Source organism: Equus asinus, chromosome 3, assembly GCF_041296235.1.
Source record: "Equus asinus isolate D_3611 breed Donkey chromosome 3, EquAss-T2T_v2, whole genome shotgun sequence".
Classification (NCBI taxonomy): Eukaryota; Metazoa; Chordata; class Mammalia; order Perissodactyla; family Equidae; genus Equus; species Equus asinus.
Window position 1 is genome coordinate 68,705,601 of NC_091792.1, and position 18,515 is coordinate 68,724,115.

An 18,515-nucleotide genomic window follows, 5' to 3' on the forward strand; every position below is an offset into this window, starting at 1 on the left:
ATGACTCTTTTGCGGTCAGCTCCTTCCTTTTAGTACTTTAAGCTTGGATGGATCGCTGCCTTTAGACACTCATCCTGTTTCTTTTCCTTATTGTCAACAGTCTGACAATTGCTTGCCAGTGCATTGTGAGCCTCGGGCTTTTTCTTCGGAAAGATAAGTGTCAAAAAGAAAAAAAAAAGAGTGAGGCCTGGGACACAAGGAATATGATAAAAAGCGATTTCCTTAGAATGACAAACAATAGCTACCAGGGTGACTGGAGGTCAGGGAGGAGGTCTTCATGTACAAGCAGAGTGAAAGAAATGGATGGAAAGGCTGGTACAGGTCAGCCAATAGCAGGGTCTTAAATGTCAGACCAGGAAGCCAAGACTTCACTCTGTCATAACGTAATCAATAATAAGGTGTTAGAAATGTCTAACAAACTCCCTAGTTTTAAACTCTTTCGATGTGGCTCCGCCCTCCATCGAGGAACCAGAGCTTGGACGTAACTACATGCCACTGCAGTCACGTCACTGTAGTCACGAGTCTTGCCAACCTGCGGGCGGGCTTGCTTACTGGCTCCGATTCGCCCCTCCCACTGGTAAAAGGCAAAGGTACCAAAGCCGCCTCCACGGTTCCCCAGCGGAGCTGCTGAACGCGCCGCGTCCTACAGCGCTCCGGGAACACACGGATTAATTCCTGATGACTCTGCCGGGTGTCACCCAGCGGCGCCCGGAACTCGGAGCGCTCCCTAACCCTGCGGGGCAGCGGGGACCCAGCGCCCTGGCCGCCTCGGGCGCCCCGGCAGGGTGCGCGCCAGGTCCCAGGCCGGCGCCGGGCCCCAGGACCCTTATCTTCGTCTTGGGTACCCTGTTGCTGGTGAGTCGCCGCCGGGGTTCCTGGCTCGGGAAGGCTCGCCTGGTGGCCGGAAGGGAGCAGGGGGAGGGGACGCGGCCAGGTGCCTGCCCGGGTCACCAGCGGCCGGGACATGTCCAGGCAGATCGAACAGTGGGCAGAGTCCGGAGAAGAGCGGGGTCCCCGGCCCGGCGGCGCCGACCTGGACCGAGAGGGCGAAGAGCCCGCGCTCCGCCTGCGGGTCCTTGGCCGGGCTGGCCACGGCGGGCGGTCCCAGGGGTGAATTCCAGAATAGTGGAAGGACCAGGGTCAAGTTGGAAACTCCCGAGCAAGCGCAGGGAGCGATAGAGATATTGGCTTTCTTTTCTTTCTTTCTTTTTACTTTTTTCACTCAGATTTAAATTCTAAAACGTAGTCATCTCAAGTCGGTTAAACAGTAGCCCGCGAAGTCTCACTCTGCTGCCTGCCCCACGTTTCAGTTCTGAGCCCGGATGTCCGCGGGGCGCGCTTTCCCGGCTTTCTTCTAGTCACTTTCCGGCACACGGAAAAGCGGCGCAGAAAAGGCTCGATACGAGCCGCCCTCACTCCGCGAGGAAGAAGGGGTGTGTAGCTTCCCAAACGCGAACTAGCAGTGCGCATCCCGAACGGGCGCGCGGGAGGCCGCGTGTATTCCGGGCACGGCTGATGAAACTCTGGCTCGTCACGCTTCTCAGGTTCCTTATATGTTTAAAAAGAAAAATTAAATGCCAAATCGACATTACCGATATCACGAAATTTTAAATATTTTCATTTAACAAATTTAAAATTCAGAGAAGCAATCATATTTATAATCACAAATTACGGAATTTATTTTTAACAAAGTTATGTTTAACGCTGCGTCATGAACGGCTTCTTTAGTCAGGCCGGGTGTCTCTGGGTGAATGTAGGGATACCTGTGTGGAGGAGGTCAAAAATCTGAATTTCATGCTCTGGGCAACATGAGACCTAAGCCTCTGACATCCCAAACTCCTCTTCTCAACCCGTCTCAACTCTTGCCCTTTTTTTATGCATTTACAGTCATGATCCCTTTTGTTAAATCCGGAGCTAATAACAAATTCCATTATATGTTTTATGTCAGTACATGCATATTTATCTTATTCTTTTAGCAACAGAATTAATATTGTATGGATAAAGCAGACATTAGGTGAGCTAGTTTATTTCTCTTGTCTCCTGTGAATATCTTTTTAGATTATATCCCGTTTGTCTTGGCTAATTCCAGCAGCACTGTGGTGCACACCCTTGTGTGTGCCATATATCCATGTGCACTGTTGGGTGGCCCCTTAGAAGTGGAATTGCTGTGTCAGTCGGTTAGATTATTTTATGCTTTTGTTCAGATATTGACCAACTGTCCTCCGAAAGCAGGCTGCACCATTTACACTCCCACCGAGTCCACAAGTGCTCCTGGCTCCTTACACCCTTGCTGCACTCGGCTGTAATTCTTTGCTCGTCAAGAGGTAGAAAGCGGTGGGCCACAGAGTCGTGGTTTTGATTCCTCGGTGCTCTGAGAGATTTCAAGGCTCCATGAGCTTTCTGAGACTGGGGGCGGATGACCCAGATTAGGCAGCAGGGGAGGGTGGCAGGGGGACTGGAATCCCAGTTCTGCCCTTGAACTGTGTCACCTGGGGCCAGTTGCTGCCCCAGCCCTGCCTGTAACGTGATGGGGCCCGTGTCCTCGGGCTGTTGAAGGGGGACGTCACGGCGCCCAGTGCTGAGCTCCTTCCTGGTCCCGGTCCTTGTCTGCAGTGCTGGCACGGCCCCATTTCCGTTCCAGGTCTTCTGCGCAGGCTTCCACCTACTCCTATCAGAGTAGGAACTGTGAGGCTCAGCGGCTCGGAAGCTCACTCAGGCTTGTGAGTCCTGATGTTGGAGCTGGAGACAGCGGGCCTGCTCTGCTCCTTTCCAGCTTTGGGACCCTGGTGTGGCCCCTGCTTCCCCAAGTGTGAAACGGGGAGGAGATGAAAGTCTGCAGGGCCCTTTGTAAACCACTGAGAGCCGTGAGGGCGCCTGTGGGAGGACAAATCACATCCTCAGGGTGGGGTCGGTCACTGTGGTGCTGGGAGGGTCACAGGGCACATGGTGTGCAGCCCAGCAGTGGCTGCCACCTGCTTGATTGGCACCTTGCTGTCGGCTCCCTGAGGTGGAGGCAGGAGCTTCTGAAGGACACGGGGGGGGGGGGGGGGGGGAGAGATGCTGGAGGGGATCATGGAGCAATGCAGAGGAACCCAAACATCAAGGGATGACAGTGACGGCATTGCAGGGCCACAGGCCTGGTGTGTCCAGATGATTCTGTTGTCCCTCTGCTGAGGGCCTTGCACAGGTGCACTTTGAGGGGCGAGCGGGAAGCCTATCAATCTGTGTGGCTGCAGTGGCTGGTGGCCCCAGGCCCTGCTCAGAAGGCCTCCGTCCCTGTTCTTGGGCCACTTTCCCTTAGCCAGGGATGGAAGAGAAGGGGGCTCCGCCTTCCAGGGTGGGGTCGGGGAGCGGGGCAGTGACAGGCACTGAGCATGTGCTGTTGGGCAGCTTCGGACCTGCCCTGAGCATCCGTTATCCTGTGTAGTTTCCCCGAGAAGCCCGGGAGCTGGGCATGGTTTTCACGTGTCTTTAACGTGGAGGAAACGAGATTCAGTAGGATGGTCTCTGGCATTTTGGCCTGAGCTCCTTTATAATAGCAGCTACGTTTTGGCCCGGGAACAGTACCTCCTGCCATTCCTGTTCATGTGTGCATGACAAGTGGGGAAGGGAGGGAGGCTCTGCCTTGACCCTAACACCCCAGGGTGCCAACGCTTCAGACGACCACCTCGGTCCTTTGGGGGAGTGGAGGTAATTACAGTTTACAGATGAGAAACTGCAGCTCAAAGAGGAAACGTGTCCGGGCTGGGACTCAAGTCTGTAGAGAGGAGCTGAGAGGAAGACGGCGAAACAGGAATGACCACTTTTAAAAGCAAGATATAGGGCCAATCTCAGCATTAAACTGGAATTTCACTATTAGGTCATTGGAGTTTAGTTGCCTCTTAAGGGTTAGTTAACGGTAAACTTCTGATAACCAGACAGCACCCCTCTTACGCGGTCTGTCCCCTCTGGTGGATGGGCACGTGGACAGTTCCCAGCCCCGGTGAACCCCGGTCCTTGTCCAGCCTGCTGATTTCGGGGCCTCTTCTCAGCCGGGCAGGTCCCTCTCCTGCGTGCACAGATCAGCACTCATGCAGATGCTGGATGGGCCCCTCTGGGCGTCTCCAGGGCCCTCTCTGAGCAGCTTCTCCTTCTCCAGCTCTCTGCCCCGCCTTTGGCCTCTGGGAGCTCCTATCTGGATCTCCTCAACAGAGGCCCCGGGGCTCCTGTTGCTCCCCTCCCTGGGCTGCAGCCTGGAAACTCTCCTTGGGCAGGACGCTGAGGCTGTCAGTCTCTGGACTCACCTCCTTTGTGTCCTAGGGGAGGACGCTGTTATTCACCCCCCAAGGATTGGGAACCTAGGGGCCCTCGGGGAGGGAACAAATGACCATGTTCATCCTGCGCCTGGGAGCTGCAGTGTGGTGGAGGAGATGGGATGAGGGACCTAAATAATAAAGAAGGTAGCCTGAGGGAGGCGTGAGACCTCGCCCTGCCTTCCAGAGGGCCTGTGAAGTGCCTCCTCCACAAATTTGCTCTGACAGAGGCGAGGCCTCGGGTTGTGGTATCGCTGGTTGGAGGATTGGTGTTGATTAAATCGGCATTGAGGGTAATGATTATACTAACACAGCTTGTGCTTAAATACAACACTTACCATTTGCCCAGCTCTGTCCCCGTACTTTATAGACTTATTAACTCATTTCGTTCTCACAACCCCACTATGTAGGAGCTGTGATTATCTTTGTTCTCTGATGAGCAGTGTGAGACACAGGTTAATTCGGCGACTTGCTGGAGGTCACCCAGCTCTTTGGTGGAGGGGCGGGCAGGTGGGTGAGCAGCCCCAGGGGCAGTGACACCAAGGGTTGGGTCACTGGGTCCACCGCTGACCCAGGTGAGCATTTGGTGCTCGTCTGTGAGGCCTGGAGTCGACCGGCCCAGGGTCACTGCTGGACGGGCCCTGAGAGGTCATTTAGTGTGGCCTGTCATTTCAAAAATGGTAGCATGAGGTTTAGAGAGGAAGGAAAGTGACTGTCCCAGGATCATGCTGCTGTTTAGTGCCTGGCCCTGACTAGAAGCCAGGTGACTTGACTTTCAATTTAATTTCTTACTGCAGTTAAAAAATAACAACCCATAAACCTCAGAAGCAGATCTCAGGCCTAGGAAGACGCTGAGGACAGATCTGATAGTGTAAGGTAAACAGGCCAGCTTTCGGGGTGTGTTAACCTAGGGAAGACAGGGGAAATTGCTTGAGTTAATTTTTGATGAGGAAACAGTCCTGAGTTTGAGGATCAAACTTGGCTATGGACTCTAACTCTTGCGTCATTTGTGGGGAGGAGCAAGGGAAGGAGCGTCCTCAGCTAGTGACTCATTGATGGAGGGAGAACACACTGCATCCTGGCTTGCAGTTTCCCTCTCTCCTTTGACCATGCTGCTCAAGCCCTGCACTCTCTCTAGTCCCTCTCTGACTCACTCTCTCTCTCTCTCTCACACATGCACACACAGACATACACACACCCCCCCGTGGACTGACACAGCCTCGCATCCCTAGCCGCGCCCTTGGTCCCTCAAGCAGAGGTGACCACGCCCTAGAAAGCGTCTCCCCCACCCGACTTGGTTTTGTCCTCTCCCGCCACCCTGTTCCTTTGACTCCTTTCTTCTCTGCAATCCTGTCCATGCAGACACTTCCCTCTATGTCCACCAGTGTCCCTGCCACCCATGGCATTTGTCACCTCTGCCTGAGCAGCCCCTCCAGCTCTTTCCACCTTTGTTGACCTTGGGGTTACCTGTGTCTCTGCCTTGGCTCCCTGTGACCGGGAGCTGCCTTAAGGAAAGGAAGGGGCTCGTTTTGTCCCTGATGCTCCTCAGGCCCTTGCACAGGGTTGCTCCCCAGGCTCCAGCCATGCCTTCCCTGAGTGAGAGGGTGACTTGGGTTCTAAGATGCCTGGACTAAAGCTGATAGGATTTCCTCATCCTTTCTAGAGTGTATTTAATGTGAGTGGTGGGAAATATGACAGGCAGGTGAGCAGAGAGGTAGCTAAAAGTAATGCAGAGGAATTCCCCAGGTCCATAGGCTCCTGGAGCCTGGGGTCAGGTTTTCACTGGGTGGACCTGATCAAATCGGCACTTTTATGGGTGTTTGCCCAGGGCATAGTGGTTTAAAAGTGTGAACTCTGGCAACTTAAAAGTCAAATTGCCTATTATTTGACCCTCAAAAGGAGTTTATTCAGGACTAGCCAAAAGAATTGCATTGAGAGTGTGCCTGCTATGGCGAACCATAGGCAAATTCAGAAAACAAAGGAGAGGAGCTTGCTTTAATGGAAAAAGGGAGAATAGGTAGGGGTTGTTCTAAACCCAAGTCCATTGAGGGAAAGTCGCAGTTCAGGGTGTGAAGAGCTTCTCGGCTGGGCCGCAGCATTTCTGGTTGGCCCGGCTGCGGCACTTCTCATTGGCTGCGCTGTTGCCAGGTTTGGAGAGAGATCTTCCTTCGGTAACAATGTGGTGGTTTTACTTCAAGTCTCATCCTGTTTGGAGTCATTGACAAGGTATGATAGGGCGTGAGAGCTCCCCCTACAGGCCTTCCCGACTCTAATTTAGTTAACGGTTCCTTTTATTAATTTCCGCTACTCAGACATGGCCTGAGCATTTGACACGTGTCCTAGTGGTTAGGTTGAGTGGTTAGGTTCTGTCAGCCTGAAAGAGCAAAGTGGCAGCAGATGTGGGTATGAGGCAGGTGATCATGATAACACGGGGCAGGGGCAGGTGATGCGATGGGTTGGTAAGGGGAGGGAAGAGTGTTCAAGGTGGATTCTAGTTTCCTAACCTGAGAGCTGGCACAGGTCATTAACAAAATCAAAGACTAAGTGGGGAGAAAAGGGTTTGAGAATTAGGAATAAGAATGTCATATTGGAAATAGTGTTGATACTTTATAGCCAGCAGACCTGTACCACACAAAATGCTAAATGGAGATCTCAGGAGGAAGACAGATGAAATCAAATGGAGACATGGATCTTCAGGAAGAAGAAGAATCATCAGAAATACAAAAATGTGGCCGAATGTAAAGAATTGTTATTTCCCCTTAGTTTTCTGAAATTATACACTATCGAAATTATAACATTGTTTCTAGGGTTTATAAAGTATATCCACATAATTCCTAGGACAACTATAACAATAAGAATTAGGCCAGTGAGGAATGGACTTATAATGTTGCAAGTCTCCAACATTCTATATTAATATTACACTATTAATTCAGCAAGACAACTCAGTATTGGAAGGAAATGGGGTATTAATGCACATGAGGACATGGATGAACTTCCAGATAATTATCTTGAGTGAAGAAGCCAGACAGAAAAGAGTACATACTGTCTGATTCCATTTATATGAAATTCTAGAAAATGCAAACTAATCTCTAGTGTCAGAAAGCAGGTGAGTAGTTGCCTGGGGCCAGAAGGGTTAGGGCAGGAGGAAGGATTGCCAAGGGGCAAAAGGGAACTATTGGGATGGTGACCTGGTTATTACCTTGACTGTGGTGAAATTTTCACAGATGAATTCATACATCAAATTTTATTCCTTAATGTGTGCAGTTTGTTGTAGTCTATAAATCTATCTGTAAAAACTTAAATAAACTGTAGACAGTTATAAGTATGTAATGTAATCCCTGTAGGAACTGCTAAAGAAATAAGTAAGCGTGTGTAGACAAAAAGCCGACACACAACTAAAATGGAATTCTAAAAAATATTTCGTTAATATTAAACTCTGCAGAGAAGGAGCAACAGGGAAAACAATAGACTGGACAAACAGAAAACAAATGGTAACACTGTCGATCTATTTCAGCCTTATCAGTAATTATATTAACTCCACATCAGAATAATTCAAAAGTAGAAATGGTTAGAATGAATGAAAAAGCAAGACTCAACTATATACTGTCAATAAGAGATGCAGTTTAAAAGCAAGACACAAGTAAAGGGATGGGGAAAAGATATAACATCCAAAGAGTAAGCCTAAGGAAACTCTGTGGCTATCTTCACAGCAGATGAAGTTGATTTAGGACGAAGAATATTGCCAGAGATAAGGAGAGACCTTTTGAAGTGTTAAAGGGTTAATTCACCAGTAGGGTGTAATAATCATCAATCTGTATGTGCCTAATAATAGAACTTCAAAATACATGCAGCAAAACTCTACAGGACTAAATGGAGACCACAGCACAACTTTCTCAGCAACTGCCAGAACAATTAGATGAATACAGCTCAGTAAAGTCATGAGAGAGCTGAACGCTGTCAACCGCCTTGGCTTAATTGACATTCGTAGAGCAGACATGCAGACATGCAACATCTACTGAAGACTCATTCCATGGAGAAATAACCGCCTTTTGGGATGGAGTTGCGGATTCAGATTACCAAAGATGAATTGGAAGGAAGCACATGAGGGAGTGTCCTGTGGCGATGCTGTGTTCTGTGATCTAGATAAAGGATTTGGGTTACACACGCGTGTGAGTTGGTAAACTCGTTGAATGGCACACTTAAGAAATATGCATTTCACTGTTTGTGAGTGTTCATTGTGCATGTCTGTAAATTCTACTGAGTGTGTAAAAATTTTTGTAATAAAATGTTCAGGGAAAGAATCAGTGAGAGAGCCAGTAAACACAGAAGGGAAGAGCCTTGTGAAAGGCGCCGTGACGTTGCTTGGACTCAGGAGGCCCAGCCCGGGAAAGGGAGGGCTTTGGGGACACACGAGCTGAGCTGTCACCAGGTGCTTGACCAGCCGTTGGAAGACGGCTGCATTTTACCTTGTGTGGACACAGTCGGTTGAACTGAGCTCAAAAACATGTTTTTTTTCTGTCTTACTTTCTGAATTTAACTTTATTTTAAAGTACTCTCAAAATTACAGAAAAGTTGCAAAAACTATACAAAAACTTTTTTCTGAACGATTTGAAAACTAGATGCTAACATGAACGTCGTTCCTGAACACTTTAGTGTGTACTCCCTACAAACGAGAACATTCTCCCTCTTAACCGCAATACAACCTTCAGATCAAAACATTAACATCAGTACATTACGATTACCTAATGCTCAGACCCCATTCACATTTCTCCCATTCTTGTTGGTTAATTGTAGCTCAGAGATCATGACACAAATCACTGTATTGTCCCCTTTCTGTGACTCTGGTATTTGGTGGGACACTGACAGGTTCTATTAGGGACAGCTTGTCAGGTACCTTTAAAAAGTTTTTTTAATTCAAATTTAGATTAAAAACATTTTTTTAATTTCTTTTAATTTTTAAATTTTAAATATACATTAAATAAAATTTACCATCAACTATTTTTTCACTGTACACTTCAGTAGTGCTGACTACATTCACTTTGTTGTGCAACACATTTCCAGAACTATTTTCATTTTGCAAAACTGAAACTATACCCATTAAACAACTTCCGCTTCTCCCCTCCACCCACAGCCTAGCAACCTACATTCTACTTTCCCTCTCTTTGAATTTGACTACTCCAGGTCCTATAGTATTTGTCTTTTTTGATTGGCATATTTCACTTAGCATAATGTCCTCCAGGCTCATCCATCTTGTAGCATGTGTCAAAATTTCCTTCTTTTTTAAGGTGAATAATATTCCATTGTATGGATATACTACATTTTGTTTATCCATTCATTCATCAGAAGACACTTAGTCACTTCCACCTTTGCCTGTTGTGAATAATGCTGCTGTGAACATGGGTGTACAAATATCTTTGAGTGCATGCTTTCACTTCTTTTGTTTATATACCCAGAAGTGGAATTGCTGAATCATATGGTAATCCTATTTTTAATTTTTTGAGAAATCACCAGAGTGTTTTCCATAGCAGCTGCATCGTTTTACATTGCCATCAGCAGTGCACAAGGCTTCTAATTTCTCCACGTCCTCACCAACACTTTTCTTTCTCTCCTTTTTTTCTTTCTTTTTTGATAGTAACCATCCTAATGAGTGTGAGGTGGTATTTTGATGTGGTTTTAATTGCATTGGAAGTCTTTCTGGGTGTCATTATTGATTTCCAGTTTATTATTATTGAGATCAGAGACCATACGTGATATGATTTCACTCCTTTTAAATGTATTTGAACTTGTTTTACAGCCCGGAATGTGGTCTATCTTGGTGAACGTACGTGTTCACAGAAGAGAATGAGTCTTCAGTAGACGTTGCATGTCTGCTCTGTGAATGTCCATTAAGTTGACAGTGCTCAAATCTTTGATGACTTTACTGATGTTTTTGTCTAATTGTTCTATCAGTTGCTGAGGGAAGGGTCTTATAATTTCCTTTTAGGTCTTTCAATTTTTGCTTCATGTGTTTTGAAGCTTTGTTGTTGGGCACATACACATTTATGATTATCATGACTCTGGTGAATTAACCCTTTTAACACTACAAAAGGCCCCTCTTTATCTGTGGTGTTATCATTTGTCTTAAATTACCTTTGTCTGATAGGAAGGTGGTCACAGAGTTTTCTAACTGTCTGCGTGGTATATCTTTTTCCATCCCTTTGCTTGCAGTGTATCTGTGTCTTGCTTTTAAATTGCATTTTTAATACTATGCAGTTGAGTTTTGTCTTTTCATCCATTCTAACCGTTTCTACCATTGAGTTGAAGTGTTTCATGGATTTACAGGTAATGTAATTACTGGTATGGTTGAAATGGTTCTGCAATTTTATGATTTCTTTTGTTTGTGCACTCCATTTCTTCTCTGTTCCTCCTTAACTCAATGTTAATTGAGTATATTTTAGAACTTCATTTTAATTGTGTATTGGCTTTTTATCTATAATATATACAATATTTATATGCAATTGCTGTAGGGATTACAGTAAACACTTTTTAAAAAATTTTAAATTTGTAGTAAAATGTGCATGACATGAAATTTGCCATTTAAGTCTTTAGGTATGGCGTTCAGTGGCGTTAAGTACATTCACATTGCTGTGCAACCACCACCACCATCCACCCACAGAACTTTCTTTTTCTTTTCAAACTGAAACCTTTACTCATTAAACAATAACACTTTATTTCTGTCTCCCCCCAGTCCCTGGCAAGGAACATTCTACTTCCTATTTCTATGAATTTGACTACTCTACGTACTTCATATAAGTGGAATCCTGTGTGTTTGTCTTTTTATGACTGACTGACTTCACTGTGCATAATGTCTTGAAAGTTCATCTATGTTGTGACATGGTGAGAATTTCCGTCCTTTTTTGAGGCTGAATGGTATTCCGTTGTATATATACCATATTTTGTTCACCATTCACCTATCGATGGACATTTGAGTTGCTTCCACCTTTTGACTATTGTGAATAATGCTGCATGAATGTGCATTTGCGTATCTCCCTTTGAGACCCTGCTTTTAATTCTTTTGGATATGTACCCAGAGATGGAATTGCTAAATCATATAGTAATTCTATTTTTAATTTTTTGAGAAACCCTCAAATTTTGTGGAAACTTTTTCCATAGGGGCTGCATCATTTTACATTCCCACCAATGGTGCACAAGTTTTCCAATTTATCCACGTCTTTGCCAACACTTGTATTTTCTCAGTTTCTTCCTTGCCTTTTTTTTTAAATAGTGGCCATCCTAATGGGTGTGCAGTGGTATCTCATTGTGGTTTTGATTTGCACTTCCCTAATGATTAGGGATGTTGAGCATCTTTGCATGTGCTCATTGGTCATTTGTATATCTTCTTTGGAAAAATGTCTAGTCAAATCTTTTACCCATTTTTCTTTTTTTTAAAGATTGGCACCTGAGCTAACAACTGTTGCCAATCTTTTTTATTTTTTCTTTTCTCCCCAAATCCCCCCAGTACTGCATGGTTGTATATTTTAGTTGTGGGTTCTTCTAGTTGTGGCATGTGGGATGCCGCCTCAACATGGCCTGATGAGTGGTGCCATGTCCGCGCCCAGGATCCGAACCCTGGGCCGCTGCAGCAGAGTGCGCGAACTTACCACTCGGCCACGGAGCTGGCCCCCCATTTTGCCCATTTTTAAATCAGGTTGCTTATTCTTGTGCACAGGAGTTCTTTATATATTCTGGATATTAACCCCTGATCAGGTATATGATTTGCAAATATTTTTCCCATTCTGTGGGTTGCCCTTTCACTCTGTTGATTCTTTTCTTTGATGTATAGGAGTTTTAAAATTTTGATATAGCCCAATTTGTCTATTTTTTTCTTATGTTACCTGTGCTTTTGGTGTCATATCCAAAAAATCCTTGTCAAACCCACAGTCGTGAAGAACTACCCCTATGTTCTCTTCTAAGAGTTTTATAGTTTTCATTCTTATGTTTAGATCTTTGACACATTTAAGGTTAGCTTTTGTATATTATATGAAATAAGGGTCCAAGTTTATTTTTTTTTTTTGCATATAGATATTCAGTTTTCCCAGGATTGTTTGTTGAAAAGATTTTCCTTTCCCACTGGGGAAGTGGTTTTGGTACCCTTTGTCAAAAATCATTTGAACGTATATGCAACAGTTTATTTCTGGGCCGTCTCTTCTGTTCCATTGGTGTAGATGTCTGCGGTACCTTTTTAAACCAGAAATTCATTATTTAATGTTTGATTCTGCATCCTGATTTTTTTCAAAGCTTGCATATTGTATGACTCTCATTTGTAAATTTTATGTGTGTGTGTGTGTAAGCGAGAGAGGGAGAGTGAGTCCTTACACATATGGTGATATAGTGGAACTAAGTAAGACAAAATATTAGTGGATGCTATTTCTAGTTGAGAATACACATGTGGTTTTTGAGAAACCACATGTGGTTTTTGTATTCTTATAAAAACTTAACTTGCTCATATTTTCTGGAATAAACATGTTTTCTTTTATAATGAGAAAAGGATAAAGAAGAGTTTTTCAAGTGTATGTTACTTGGCTAGTCCCGAATTATGAAAGGACAAACATAGGTACAAAAGAATATTTGGGAGTTTAGAGCTGGAAGAAAGGTGGAAGTTCTGTTTAGTATGGGAGGTGGAGTGAAGAGAATGTGAAACAGATCCTGGGAGGGTGAGGGTCTGGAAGCCGCTCATGCCCGTCCCTGCTTTGTCCCCACAGGGCCCAGCTGCCTCAGCCGTGATCATCCGGCAGGAGAGAGTTCACCAGCAGTTAGCGGCCCCACAGATGTCCACCAAGTGTCCAGCAGGTACTTTCCAAGACTGATCTCTAACGCTTTACCCAGCCTGCCTCCATGCCCTTCAGTCTTCTATTCCTGCACTTCCTGGGTCTTCATTCCCCAGGGGTTTACTGGATGTCCTCTGTGTGCCAGGCACCGTGCCAGTGGAGGGCAAGAGGCCCCTGCCCTTGGAGCCCGCCTTCTGGGATGGTCCCCAGAGGACGAACGTGACAGTCAGAGAGGCGTGCTAGGAACCGTGAGGATAACTGAGTGATGGGTGGGACAGAGGCGGGGCTGGTGAGGCCTCCCAGGGATGTGACTTTCCTGCAGAGAGCCAGGTAGGTGCTCCTGAGAGGACCCCCAGGAGACCAATAGGAAACTGTCGCCCCTGGGCGGGGCTTGTTTGAGCGAAGCTAGGGGGCAGCTGGGGTGAGCGGAGGGTGAAGAGGTGAGAGGGACAGCTGGGGCAGACCACACAGGGAGCACGGGATTCATTTTGTGAGCGAGGGACATCTTGGAAACGTTACAGGCAGAGGACTGCTGGGATCGGATTTGTGTTTCAAGCGCACACTCTTGGACTGAAAGGGGGCGAGAATGGGCCAGGTGGAGGGCCTTTCAGGCATGACTGAAGTACACCCCTCGGTTTCCTATTTTATAATTAAGTCACTGATTCGCTCAGATGGTATTTTCTTGTATGAAGAGAGTAAGAAAGACACTTTATTTTCCAGTAGTCTTCTTAGTTGCCCCAGCACCATTGTTACATAATCACATTGTTATCATTGATATCAACTACCATCATGATAATTCATTATTAAGTAAGGTTTGTGTAAGTAGATTTTTTAGAATATCTTTCAATATTGATAAAAATAAATCTGGAGGCTCATTGACAGCGTATAGAAGGATTATGTTTTTTTGTCATTTCTCCCTGTTCTGCAATGTCTGCCTTTTAACTGGAGAGTTTAAGCTATTTATAGTTAACAGGATTACTGATAAGGTGAGACTTCCTTCTGACCTTTAGGTACTTGCTTTCTTTCTGTCTATGTGTTTTGCTCCTCAATTCCTCCATTACTGCCTTTTTTTCTGTTTAGTTAACTTTCTGCAATACCGTTTGGATTCCTTTCTTCTTTCCTTTTCTGTGTATTTTTTACTTCGCTTAGTGGTTACTTTGGAGATTCCAGTTAGCATCTTAAGCTGATAGAAACCTAGTTTTTATAATCCTGACCTAATTTCAGTGGAATCCCAACACTGTTCCCCTATGCATCTCCATCTCTGCTACTCCGTATTGTTGTAGATCACAACTTTGTACATAGTGTGCCCATTAACATAGAACTTACGGCGATGTGTATGGGCGCCAAGCTGACAAGGCGTGGACTTGTGATGGTTGATTTCACCTGTCAGCTTGGTTAGGTCGTGGTACCCAGATAGTTGGTCAGTTTTCTGTATGTTTCTGTGAAGGTATTTTTTTTGGGTGAGATTAACATTTAAATCAGTAGACTTTGAGTGAAGCTTATTAGCCTCCTTAATGTGAATGGGCCCCATCTCATCATCTGAAGGTCTGCATAGAAAAAGACTGACTTCCCTGGAGGAAAAGGGAGTTCTGCCAGCTGACTGCCTTCAGACTCAGCCTGCAACTCTTCCCTCCTGGCTGACTCCACAGAGTTTGAATTTGCTCACCTCCACAATTGTGTGAACCAATTCGTTAAAATAAAAATCTCTTTCTATATACACTCTTTCTCTCTCTCTACTGGTTCTCTTTCTCAAGAACCCTGACAAGTACAGAATTTTAGATTTTCAAATCTTTTCGACCATACTTGATCTCCAAATAAAGACAGTAAGAAGCTCATCGTTCTGTCTAATGTGATAAACTGCTGCACACATCTGAGAACACACTAACCCTTTCCCCAGAAGAGGACCCAGTGTCCTTGGGTGATGTTTACTCTTGGCCTTGATGTCCGCTAACTTAAATACTGTGATGTAAGTTAACAATACTTAAATACTGTGATACAAAGTCAATACGTCTTGTGTTATATGATAATAGGATAAGAGAGGGAAGAAAACAAAGATATTTGCTTAACATGTAGGCATACAAAAAATATGCCAAACATAGTAAAGATGAAATGTTCATAACAGTCACAGTCCTTGTTTCTGTAACTGGCCACACAGTTATAGCTGGTATTTATAACTCCCTTCCTCCACTACCCATTCCATTTCCCCTGCCCTCAGCAAGCACCTCAGCTAATCATGACTCTATGTGTGATAGGGTGACCCAAACCTTCATTCTTGAAGGGTCTGAGTCATTAGGAGGCCTGCCTGAATTGAGTTGTTATCGATTTCCATTGACTTTAATCACAGGCACAGCAATACAAGAAACACCCTGAGGGATCTCCTGTATTCCAGACATGATCTTCCTTACCTCCACTGTGTAGTACTCCTCCAGCTTCTCCTTGGTAAGCAGGGTCACTCGCCCCAGTCAGCACAGTAACTTCTTCTTTGCTTGTTAACTCAGAGGCATGAGGAGCTCAAAGTGGCTGGGTGGCAGTCTTTTTTTTTTAATTTAATTTATTTTTAATTGTAGTAAAATTGGATTATAACATTATATAGCTTTCGGATGTACATCATAATATATTTCGAATTCTGTGTAGATTACATCATGTTCACCACCAAAAACTAATTATAGTCCATCCCCTCACATGTGAGCCTAATCACCCCTTTTGCCCTCCCCCCCATCCCCCATGGTAACCACCAATCCATTCTGCGTTGCTATGTGTTTGTTTCTCATTGTTTTTATCTTCTACTTATGAGTGAGATCATATGGTATTTGACTTTCTCCCTCTGACTTATTTCACTCAGCATAATACCCTCAAGGTCCATCCATGGTGTTACAAATGCCCGGATTTCATCCTTTCTTATGGCTGAGTAGTATTCCATTGTGTATAAATACCACATCTTCTTTATCCATTCGTCCTTTGATGGGCACCTAGGTTGCTTCCAAGTCTTGGCTATTGTGTATAATGCTGCAATGAACATAGGGGTGCAAGTATCTTTATGCCTTTGCATTTTCAAGTTCTTTGGATAAATACCCAGCAGTGGGATAGCTGGATCATATGGTAGATCTATTCTTAATTTTCTGAGGAATCTCCATACTGCTTTCCATAGTGGCTGCACGAGTTTGCACTCCCACCAGCAGTGTACAAGGGTTCCCATCTCTCCACATCCTCTCCAACATTCGTTGTTTCCTGTCTTGTTAATTATAGCTGTTCTGATCGGAGTGAGGTGATACCTCATTGTAGTTTTGATTTGCATTTCCCTGATAGCTAATGATGTTGAGCATCTTTTCATATGCCTGTTGGCCATGTGGATATCTTCTTTGGAGAAATCTCTGTTCAGATCTTTTGTCCATTTTTTAATTGGGTTGTTGGCTTTTTTGTTGTTGAGCTGTGTGAGTTCTTTGTATATTTTGGATATTAACCCCTTATCTGATATGTGGTTTGCAAATATCTTCTCCCAATTGTTAGGTTGTCTTTTCGTTTTGTTGATGGTTTCCTTTGCTCTGCAGAAGCTTTTTAGTTTGATGTAGTCTGATTTGTTCCTTTTTTTCTTTTGTTTCCCTTGCCTGGTCAGACATGGGACTTGAAAATATGCTGCTAAGACCAATGTCAAAGAGCATGCTGTCTATGTTTTCTTCTAGAAGTTTCATGGTTTTGGGTCTTACATTCAAGTCTTTAATCCATTTTGAGTTGGTTTTTGTGCATGGTATAAGGGAATGGTCTACTTTCATTCTTTTGCATGTGGCTGTCCAGTTTTCCCAACACCATTTATTGAAGAGACTCTCCTTTCTCCATGGTATGCTCTGCTCTTGGCTCCCTTGTCGAATATTAGCTGTCGATAAGTGTGTGGGTTTATTTCTGGGCTCTTAATTCTGTTCCATTGATCTGTGTGTCTGTTTTTGTGCCAGCACCGTGCTGTTTTGGTTACTATGGCTTTGTAGGACATTTTGAAGTCAGGGAGTGTGATACCTCCAGCTTTGATCTTTTTTCTCAGGAATCCTTTGGCTATTCGGGGTCTTTTGTTGTTCCATATAAATTTTAGGATTCGTTGCTCTCTTTCTGTGAAAAATGTGGTTGGAACTTTGATAGGGATTGCATGGAATCTATAGATTGCTTTAGGAAGTATGGACATTTTAACAATGTTAATTCTTCCAATCCAAGAGCACGGAATATCCTTCCATTTCTTTGTGTCTTCTTCGATTTCTTGCAACAACATTTTATAGTTTTTGGTGTACAGATCTTTCACCTCTTTGGTTAAATTTATTCCTAGATATTTTATTCTTTTTGTTGCAGTTGTAAATGGGATTGTATTCTTTTTTGTTGTTGTTGTTGTTTTTTGTTTGTTTTGTTTTTGTTTTTTTTTTAATTTTTTTATTGAGTTATAGGTTACAATCTTGTGAAATTTCAATTGTACATTAATGTTTGTCAGTCATGTTGTAGGTGCACCACTTCACCCTTTGTGCCCACCCCCCACCCCACCTTTCCCCTGGTATCCACTAAACTGTTCTTGGTCCATAGTTTTAAATTCCTCATGTGAGTGGAGTCATACACAGATTATCTTTCTCTCGCTGGCTTATTTCACTTAACATAATTCTCTCAAGGTCCATCCATGTTATTGCAAATGGAATGATTTTGTTCTGTTTTGCAGCTGAGTAGTATTCCATTGTATATATGTACCACATCTTCTTTATCCATTCGTCTGTTGCTGGACACTTAGGTTGCTTCCACGTCTTGGCTATTGTAAACAGTGCTGCAATAAACATTGGGGTGCACAGGACTTTTGGGATTGCTGACTTCAGGCTCTTTGGATAAATACCCAGTAGTGGGATGACTGGATCGTATGGTAGTTCTATTTTTAGTTTTTTGAGGAATCTCCATACTGTTTTCCATAGTGGCTGCACCAGTTTGCATTCCCACCAGCAGTGTATGAGGGTTCCTTTTTCTCCGCAACCTCTCCAACATTTGTTGCTATTAGTTTTAGATATTTTTGTCATTCTAACGGGTGTAAGGTGATATCTTAGTGTAGTTTTGATTTGCATTTCCCTGATGATCAGCGATGATGAGCATCTTTTCATGTGCCTATTGGCCATCAGTATATCTTCTTTGGAGAAATGTCTGTTCATGTCTCCAGCCCATTTTTTGATTGGGTTGTTTGATGTTTTGTGGTTGAGTTGCGAGAGTTCTTTATATATTAAGGATATTAAGCCTTTGTCAGATATATGACTTGCAAATATTTTTTCCCAGTTAGTGGGTTGTTTTTTTGTTTCATTCCTGTTTTCATTTGCCTTGAAGAAGCTCTTTAATCTCTGATGAAGTCCCATTTGTTTATTCTTTCTATTGTTTCCCTTCTCTGAGAAGGCATGGTGTCCAAAAAGAT

The 18,515-nt window shown here is 44.3% G+C and overlaps 1 protein-coding gene across 2 annotated transcripts in view; it reads left to right on the top strand.

The window, feature by feature from the left end:
* Positions 1 to 541: 541 nt before the first annotated feature.
* The window catches only part of LOC106847693 (tumor necrosis factor receptor superfamily member 10A-like), a 48,182-nt gene continuing 30,208 nt past the window's right edge, over positions 542 to 18,515 (top strand). The window contains exons 1-2 of one of the 2 annotated variants that reach the window (XM_044766828.2): positions 542 to 855; positions 13,034 to 13,121. In XM_044766828.2, coding sequence (XP_044622763.1) covers positions 679 to 855; positions 13,034 to 13,121 — 265 coding nt within the window. In that variant the 5' untranslated portion in view covers positions 542 to 678. The remainder of the gene's footprint in view (positions 856 to 13,033; positions 13,122 to 18,515) is intronic. The other variant, XM_044766827.2, reaches the window with a different exon arrangement.